Source organism: Abramis brama, assembly GCF_963993115.1.
Source record: "Abramis brama genome assembly, chromosome: 16".
Classification (NCBI taxonomy): domain Eukaryota; kingdom Metazoa; phylum Chordata; class Actinopteri; order Cypriniformes; family Leuciscidae; genus Abramis; species Abramis brama.
The window spans coordinates 940760-950759 of record NC_139978.1 but is presented as its reverse complement, the minus strand read 5'-3'; the positions used below and the strand labels follow the sequence as shown (position 1 = coordinate 950759).

General features: G+C 39.4%; 1 protein-coding gene across 1 annotated transcript in view; it reads left to right on the top strand.

Annotated features, from left to right (window-relative positions):
- The window catches only part of tlr9 (toll-like receptor 9), a 6373-nt gene extending 1819 nt beyond the window's left edge, over positions 1-4554 (top strand). Inside the window, exon 2 of the mRNA XM_084086547.1 lies at positions 269-4554. Within this exon, the coding sequence (XP_083942673.1) occupies positions 272-3448 (3177 nt within the window). The 5' untranslated portion in view covers positions 269-271 and the 3' untranslated portion in view covers positions 3449-4554. The remainder of the gene's footprint in view (positions 1-268) is intronic.
- Positions 4555-10000: the final 5446 nt, after the last annotated feature.

Sequence of the window (10000 nt, the reverse complement as noted above, 5' to 3'; positions counted from 1 at the left end):
GTATGAACATACAATTATTAAACACATTATAGATATGCTTATAAATCAAGAACAAAGCATTTATAAACTGCTTATTAATGTCTATTAATGCTTTATAAATGATGAATAAACTGTTTAATAATGCTTAACTAATGATTAATAGCGTGCAGTTATTATAAAGTGTTACCACTGTGACAAATAAGTAATGCACTCCATAGTTCTAGTGAATATAGCATAGTAAAACTTTCACTGCCGTTGTTAACTAATATTATTGTTCTCGTGTGTCTAGGCCATGTTTGGACAGGCGTATCTGGTTCTCATACTGAATCAGTTTCATCTTTTTGCAACTATGCATCCCGAATTCTATCCATGTGAAAGTCACACTTCCAAGGACGGACACATAAACATCGACTGCCAGCACAGACGTCTCGGTAAAATCCCCAAGTTCATATCGCTCTCTGCTGTATCACTCAACTTAAATCTAAACCATATACACTACATTAAAGGTGATGCATTTGCTGGTTTACCCAATCTCAAGCATCTCAGCTTGATGTGGAACTGTGTACCAGATCCTCTCAAAGAGCAGAGATGGCCTTCATGCAGCCTGAACGTTGATCCAGAAGCATTTGTCGGACTTAGAAACCTAACTTCCCTCCAGTTAGCGGGGAATAGCCTGAAGAGCATTCCTCCTCTGCCAAAGCAGCTTTTGGTCTTGGGACTGGAATTTAACCACATCTTTCATATCGTCAAACCTCTCGGTACACCTCTACTGAAACAACTACTGCTCAGCAAGAACTGTTTCTACGCCAACCGGTGTTATCAGTCTTACTTTATCCACCCACGTGTGTTTCAAGATCTTCCTGAGCTTTTGAACCTCACCCTTAGTTACAACAATGTGACCGCTGTTCCCCAACATCTCCCAGTTTCACTGGAAAGCCTAGATTTGGGAGAGAACAAGATTGAACGCATTAACAAAGAGTCGTTTGGCAATCTTACACGACTACGACATCTTAACCTGGGGTGGAACTGCCAGAGATGTGACCATGCTTCCGAACCCTGCTTCCCATGCCCGAACAACCAGTCTCTGCATCTGCATCCGGATGCTTTTCTACATCAGAGCGGCTCTCTGATCAGTCTAAGTCTGCGAGGAAACTCTCTTCGCACACTTCCCCCGCATCTGTTCATGCAGCTACGCCATCTCCGAAATCTGGATCTGTCGGACAACTTTCTAGCCTATGCCATACAAAATGGCACCTTTTATGAAGAGCTCCAGCATGTTGTGTCGCTCAGTCTGCTTTACAACTATGAACCTCTGAACACCTTCTCGGAGTTGATTTTGTCACCGGCCATAGAGAAGATGACGGCACTAAGAGAGTTGTACCTGAGTGGATTATTCTTCAAAGAACTGTCGAACCACAGCCTCGCACATCTGATCAAACTCCCAAGACTTGAGTCCCTGGAGCTGCGCATGAACTTCATTTGCTCCATTAGCATTGATTCGATTAGCAAGATGAGTGCGTTAAGAAGGGTGGGCCTTTCCCAAAACATGATTGCTTTCAGTCCATGCTACTCAACCTGCAATTCTGAAGCCACATCGGCTTTCCAAACCCTGGATAAACGGCACGACCGTGAACGTTACAACCTGCAAATCCAAGACGTCCCAGAGCTGAACTCTAAGCAGGGCTCTGAAGGAGGTCCCTGTCCTTTTTACTACTCCATGTGGCATTTCAAAAAGCAAATCTGCTCCAAAAGCCTGTCTTTTGACCTGTCTCAAAACAACATCCCATGGCTGAATGCAAGCACTTTTAGCGGCATGGAAAATGTGGTATGCATAGATCTATCCTACAACTACATCAGCCAATCTTTAAACGGCCGGCAGTTCTCAAGTCTAAGCAAACTAGCTTTCCTTAATATGGCGCACAACCGCATCGACCTTTACTCTGAAAAGGCGTTTCGAGAGGTTAGTGGGACTCTGAAAGCTCTTGATCTCAGCAACAACGAATTCCATTTTGTCATGAAGGGAATGGGACATCGCTTCACGTTCCTTTCACACTTGACATCTCTTAAAGTCCTGAGTCTAGCGAACAATCACATCGGTTTACGAATCTCTAACGTTCTTAATAGTACTTCCCTGAAGTATTTTGTGTTCTCGGGAAATCGTTTGGACATAATGTGGGACTCGAGGCGTAACCAATACGAGCATTTCTTCCAAGGTCTCACTAACCTCACACACTTAGACATTTCTGAAAACCATCTTAAATCATTCCCCCCGGAGGTGATGGTGAACTTGCCGTCAAGCCTCCAGGTGCTCAGACTCGACTCCAACATGCTGAGTTACTTTCCCTGGGGAAACATCTCGGTTCTCAGACAGCTCTGTTTTCTGAACCTCAGCTCAAACATGCTTTCATTCTTACCTAACATCCATTTTGAGCTCCGTCTCGTAAGCCTGGACTTAAGCCACAATAGGCTAGTTGCAATCCCAAGGGTTTTCCTTAGTCAGGCAGTGCACCTTAAACACCTAATGCTCAACCACAACCAGCTGAAGATCCTTGACGCATATGCTCTTCCCTTGTCGTTTCATAAAGGTAATACTTTCTGTCCTGCTGGGGGGAATAATAATGTGTCCTCCTGCAAACTTGTCCTGCATGCCAATCCTTTTATTTGTAATTGCGTTATCTCCGACTTTGCCAAATTTCTCAGAGAAACTGAACTGGATATCCCACACCTCACCACACGGGTTCACTGTGCTTACCCAGAGTCGCTGGCCGGCGTGAACGTCCTCTCGGTTGACCTTCGCTCGTGCCAGGAGATATTTGGGGGATTCGCTTTACTCTGCACTTTATTGTTGACATTGGCCGCGACCAGCATTCCCCTGTTAAAGCATCTCTACGGTTGGGATCTGTGGTATTGCATTCAGATTTTATGGACTGGACACAAGGGACACACTCCAGCCAACGGGAACACGACCGATAGCCAGTACGATGCGTTTGTGGTCTTTGATACGAGTAACAAGGCTATCAGAGATTGGATCTACAAGGAGATGATTGCGAGACTGGAGAACAGGGGGAGATGGCGCTTTCGGCTCTGCCTAGAGGAGCGCGACTGGTTGCCTGGAGTATCTTGCATAGAGAATCTCCACCAGGCGGTTTACAGCAGCAGAAAGACGGTGTTCGTGTTGACCAGCCCCAGTGGCTACACTCAAGCTAGTGGGATTGTCCGACAAGCCTTTCTTCTGGTTCAGCAGCGGCTTCTAGATGAGAAAGTGGATGTTGCCGTTCTTGTTTTGCTGGACGTTGTCTTCCCCAAGTTCAAATACCTTCAGATGAGGAAACGGCTCTGTAAGAAGTCGGTCCTGTCGTGGCCCAAGAACCCACGAGTGCAGCCGCTCTTCTGGAATGACTTGCGTGTCGCTCTTGTTTCTGACAATGTCAAAGCCTACAACAAAAAAGTCACGGAGGGCTTCTTCTGAAAAGGCTAAAGTGTTTTGAGAATATGTTTTAGGTAGTCCTGTTGTTTAGTTGATTTTTGGTCGGGGATTGTGGCTGATCAGAATGTAACATTTTAAAGTCTCCCTGTAGTCAATAATTTTATCCCTTAAAACTCATCAAAATTACATTTAAACATTTTTTCCTTGGAAAGAAAAAAATCAGCGTACCTTAAAATAGCTTGAATGTAACTCGACACCCTTGCCTCATTTAGTATGCGTGGTTCTATGAATATGCAAATGAGCCCCGCCTCCACTCACTCACTCAGCTCAGAGATCCACTGGTTGACGATCACACGTTGATCTGATTGGTTACAAGGTAGTTTGTGACGTCAGAAACACCAGCGATTTCAAAGTGTGCTTTTGAGACTGTCTTTGGTTCACTGCAGTTTTAAGGAGAAAATACTCAGCAATGGAGTCGACTTATGAATTTACACATGGTTTGTCTTAAAGCATATTAAAAACACCACATAGACACATAAACTACATTAAAAGCTGGATTTTCACCACAACGGGGACTTTAAATTGTGAATGCAAAATGTAGTTTTGATCTCTAGTACGCTATTCTATCCACATTTGTGTTTAGCCTAAATGTAGGCTAATGTAAGAGTTTGAAATACATTTTGAAGTATAATTTGGTATATGAAGGTTGAAACTAAATATATTTTCAATTTTAAAAATGTGTTTTTTTGCGCTTCACTGGCTACAACACATATAGCATTGAAAATAATCTAAAATGTCAGAAATACATTAAGCTAAACTCCTTCCATCAGAAAATAGAAACAGTGGAAAGACAAAAAATATGTTTAACCATATTTAACCCTTTTTATTATGTTGCGGATCAGTTTGGTTAAAAATACTGGTTATATATATATATATATATATATATATATATATATATATATATATATATATATATATTTACATTTTGTAACTTTCTCATTTATGGTCATATGGACATGCCTGTAAAGTTTTGACTCTTTTGTGTGTACAAAATTTCTGACGATTTGGATGTTTGTGGGTCAATTTGACCTGCAGTTTCATGGTTAGCCACAGCTGGACTAAAATAAAAATGAAAGTTTTGTTTTTTATGTCTGTTTCTCCACTACCTTGTTCAGGAAAATGTTTATCAGTTCAGGAATGTTCATTTCTCAGGGAATCGAACGGATGATTTTGGCGTAGTGAGCGCCATGCTCTACTGTTTGAGCTTCAGGAAAACACAAATAAAACAAACATTTAAAATAATAATAATATTTAAAATAATAACAAACTAGTTGCAATCCTGTTTATAGAGATTTAAAAATATATTTTTCATAATTTGTATTGAATACAGTTAAGGTCAATTCTACAACTTAAAAATCGTACCAAGAATTCAAGCATAATACACAAGTATACAGAAACTTATGACTCATGGAGATTAAGCTGTTTATTATGTTGTTTTCTGCAGATTGAACCTAGTGTAGGGAGGTTGTTCACTCATAAGTGCCATTGACTCTTCATTTTGCATTTTCATTCACTTTAAGACATAAATATGAAAGACTATTACCATCTAAACATCTGTGTAAGAGAAGCGTGAAGTGCGAGGCGAGTGAAAGTGTGGCTCACGAGGAACCGCTGCACCTGTGGGACCGCACCGACGCTCCTCTGAACTTCAGGCGTTTACACACTTCCAGTTTCATGCAGTTTAGTCTAAAATAGCTCTGCAGTTTCTGGAGCTCAGCAACCCGTTTCACTCAGAACGCCTCTAAACATTAATTATAAGACATGACTGGATATATGTTTTTGCACATTTATTATATTGTAAGATTGTGACAAGATAAGATATTAAGTAATTTAAACGTGAAACATGGTGTTTAAACTCATGTGGAAGATTAAACCGAGTCTGAGTTACTTCTGTCTAATAACATGAAGGCCTTAAAGACCGACTGGAGCACACGTCTGGAGATAACACGCTGGAGTCTGGAGACTTACTGTTTGACCAGGAGTATTTATATCATAGCCATAGCCAATTAATAATAATAACTAGTATTATTATTATAGCTCCTTTCTTGAATCTGCTTACATCTTTACTCCAAGTTTGACACTATTACTGCAATAATATTTACACATTATAAAGGTCCATCGCTGTTTAATATGGGATATATATAGTATTATTGTTATTATTTTATTATTATTATTATTATGAATAAGTAGAAACAGTAGAATAGTGTGTAACTATTGCAAGATACATAATTTTGCCAAAAAAGGGAATTGGTGATCATATTTTTCTGAAGCAAAAAGTAAAAGGTGTTTTCCATCAATATTTAATAATTCTTGCATTAGAGGAGTGTTTTAAGGCTTGCTTGTTGTTTTTTACATGCATTGGCCAGTTTTATTTATTTAACCTGAACATTTATTTAACCATAGCAAAAGTACATTTCTTACTGAAAGAAGAGTTTTCTTACTGAAGTAAATGTTTAATCTCTGTTTTTATATATATGTTTATGTTTATTTAAAAAAATGTTTTAAAAAAAATCTGCTATTATTTTAATCTTCTATCTGTTATTTAACAGTTGAGATACAGTGGTGTGAAAAAGTGTTTGCCCCCTTGGTAAATATGATCAAATGTGGCTTGATCATAATTTGAAAATTTGAAAAATGTTTTTCTCCAAAACACGTTGGGAACAATTGTTTGCCCCCTTTTATTAAATACTTTTTGCAACCTCTTTTTTTCAAGATAACAGCTCTGAGTGTTCTCCTATAATGCCTGATGAGTTTGGAGAACACCTGACAAGAGATACAGAGTATTTCATTTTACAAAAAAGCAAATGTTTTTGTTTCATCTGACCATAGAACCCATCCCGTTTGAAGTTCCAGTCGTGTCAGCTACTTTTCAAATGTTCTATGGTCAGATGAAACAAAAACATTAGCTTTTTTGTAAAATGAAATACTCTGCTGTATCTTTAATGCTGTGGGCCTAATTTTCTGCCAGAGGTCCTGGACATCGTTCAGATACATGGCATCACGGATTCGATCAAATACCAACAGATAAAAAATCTAAACCTGACAGCCTGTGCTAGAAATCTTATAATGGAGAACAGGATGGAGAGGTTCTGTATGGAGGAATGGTCTCTGATCTCTTGTCAGGTGTTCTCCAAACTCATCAGGAATTATAGGAGAACACTCAGAGCTGATATCTTGGAAAAAAGAGGTTGCAAAAAGTATTTAATAAAAGGGGGCAAACAATTGTTCCCAACGTGTTTTGGAGAAAAACATTTATTTCATAATGTGATTTCCCCCCACTTTCAATTATTTTACTTCAATGAAAGGTTAGATTTTTGCACATTTTTTAAATAAAATATCAAAAGGATTAAAAATGCAGATTTATTTTTTACAGCCATATTTGATCATATTTACCAAGGGGGCAAACACTTTTTCACACCACTGTATTTCTTTAATGCTGATCTAACCAGCAGAACACACTCGCCGGGTTTAAATCCCAGTTGTTCAGGCGGGGCATGTTGTCACAACTATTCTATTCTATTCTATTCTATTCTATTCTATTCTATTCTATTCTATTCTATTCAATACTTTTATGAATTCTATTGAGAAACCATGAGAAAAAGGTTATTAATAATAATAATTATTATGTTTTGAATTATGCTGTATAGATGTGTTTTTATATGAAATTTTATATGAAAAAGTTAATAATTGTATTTTATTGAGAAAATATTTTAGTTTGTCTTGTATATTTTTTTATTAGATCAGATATCATTTTCATCTGTCATATGGTCATGTTATAATGTGCATGCTATGGGGCATGTTGTCACATTTCACTTCCATTCTTTTGAGGGAAATCAAGAAAAAAGTAAACACTGTTTTAATGAAACAAAACCACATAATTGTAGGCTACTAGACATAAATAAATACTCTGAACCCGCAGTAGGTTTACACGAACTGAGAAAGTCTAAAAGCGTGAGGTTGAGGAACAGCTGACTTCTACTTCTACTAACTCGGCAAGTGCATGTCAACATATTCTACAAACCCGAACCCGAGATGAATTATTGATGAGGTCCGCCTGAGAGCGTTTAAAGAGTCGGATCACGTTTGAGAGGGAAGGAAGCCATAGAGATTAAAAGGAAAAGAAAATGAAATGAATAATAGATGAGAGCGAGACCTGTTGCACAGTTGCTCAGCGATGACATATGTGTGGAAGAAATGAAGAACAAATACACACATAGCCCAGCGATCAAAGCATCACTGAAGTAAGAGTTCATCAGCTGGTTACAGTGAGCTCTAGAGGACCGGTCTACAGTGCTGAAGACACCGACCGACGAGAGAAGCTGAGAATGACCAGCCGGCATCCCTGTTTCTATCGAGTTCCTCCGCAGGAGTTACACCGCAGAAACCCCCTGACCGAGGCCACGCAGACCAAAGTCCTGAACACCGTCATCAGCGTCAAGGTCAGCTCTTTACACACACACACACACACACACATGTATAACAGGGGAGGTCAAGTCTTTACACACACACACACACACACGTATAACAGTGGAAGTCAAGTCTTTACACACACACACACACACAGACACATGTATAACAGTGGAGGTCAGGTCTTTACACACACACACACACACACACAGAGATATATAACATGCATCAAATGACTGAATCTGGAGTCACCTCTGCTGTTCATGCTTTAACAAGTGTGTGTAATGCATATCTTTGTACACCATATATCATAACCTGTGATTAATCCAAACTTAAATGGTTGTAATTCATGAATTCAGACCCATTTAAAGGTGACACACTATGCCCCTTTTCACCAGATGTATTATAAATCTCTGGTGTCTCCAGAATGTGTCTGTGAAATTTCAGCTCAAAATACCAGATCATTTATTATAGTTTGTCAAATTTGCCCCTTTTTGGGTGTGAGCAAAAACGCGCCGTTTGTGTTTGTCCCTTTAAATGCAAATGAGCGTTAGCTCCGCCTCCGTCCAGAAGAGGGCGGAGTCTTTACACAAGCTTCAGAAACTCCGGCAATAGAGAGCCTAAGTCCCGCCCCTCCGCTTCCGGCTCATGGGACCTTATTTCGGAAAAAATATGTATGGAAGTCAATGGCGAGAGACAACTTATCTTTTTATCCGTCTGAACTGTGCCCTGAATTACACATATGATGTTTGTCAATTTAAAAGGTAATTATGAAAGTCAAGAAAGTCGCAGTTTGTCATAAAACAGAAGAGAAACATTTAGTTTTATGTGAAAATCGCTCAATGAACTACATCTCTCGTCTCGCACTATGTACGTCACCATCCGTTGCTCGTATGTGTGCAGTCTGGTACAAAACACTCAGGCATGACGGCGTAACGTTACGATTATAACGTCAGACTATAGAAACAGACAGACGTTAGCTTCAGTAAAGTTAGCTTCATTCATTGAGAGAAAAGGTATGACGTCACATGTGCTCCTTCTGGGTTTGTAGTCTTTGTAATTACGTATTTTCACGTCTTATACCTCAACAGTTTTACATCAAACTGCGACTTTCTTGACTTTAAAATGTATCTTTTAAATTGACAAACATCATATGTGTAATTCAGGGCACAATTCAAACGAGATCAAAATATTTGTTGTCTCTCGCCATTGACTACCATACAATATTATTCCGAAATAAGGTCCCATGGTGGTCCACCGGAAGGGGAGGGGCTTAGGCTCTCTATAACAGAACAGGCCAATCTCCCTCATCCCGAATCCCAGAATCACCAGGAGCGAGTGCAGCCTTACGGAGAGACTCAGGAAGAGCTTCTGAATGTTAGTGGAGACATTTCTGTAGTTGTTGTGGAGTTACACTGATCATCTCATCATCATGTTTAACTTCTCCACAAGTGTCCACAGTTCCTGAGGTCTTTATAAGACAGCGGTGACATGTTCTGGTCAATAGTGTTCAGTGCTCGTCTGTGCTCAACCACAGAACAGCTTCAGGCTTTGCTGGATCTTCATCATGCGTTAGAACTGGTCTCTGTTGTCGATCGCGGAACCAAATGTCGGCTGGTGTGTGTAAACGTGCAGATTAAGGGCCGGTAATATTATAATAAGATCCTCTTCATACGCCAGAAGGAGAAGAAATCTGATCGGCTTATTTTATAACATGCTTGCAGAGAAAGACTCACCAGAACACAGTTACTGGGTTTCACTTTTCACGTTTTCTGTGTCGGTAGAAGCACCGGATTATAGCACTGACACACGGAGGAAGTCAGATTTTCATGATATGTCCCCTTTAAGACACACTTGAAAAAAATTAAAATGTAAAAGTTTACTCTAAAGCAGATGTACTGAACTAAACATTTATATTTTATATATTTTACAAACTAATTTGGACTCTAAAATTGCTCAATCAATGGCGTATCTAACCAAGTGTGTTCCAAGTTGCTATTGCAAAAATTGGGTTTTGTGTGAGATTTCGTTGAGGCGCTTTACCAAGAACAGCCACCGGCTGACAGCCACTCCACTGATTTATTATTTATTTTTATGCTTTCTCATGTCATAATATCACTCCTATCA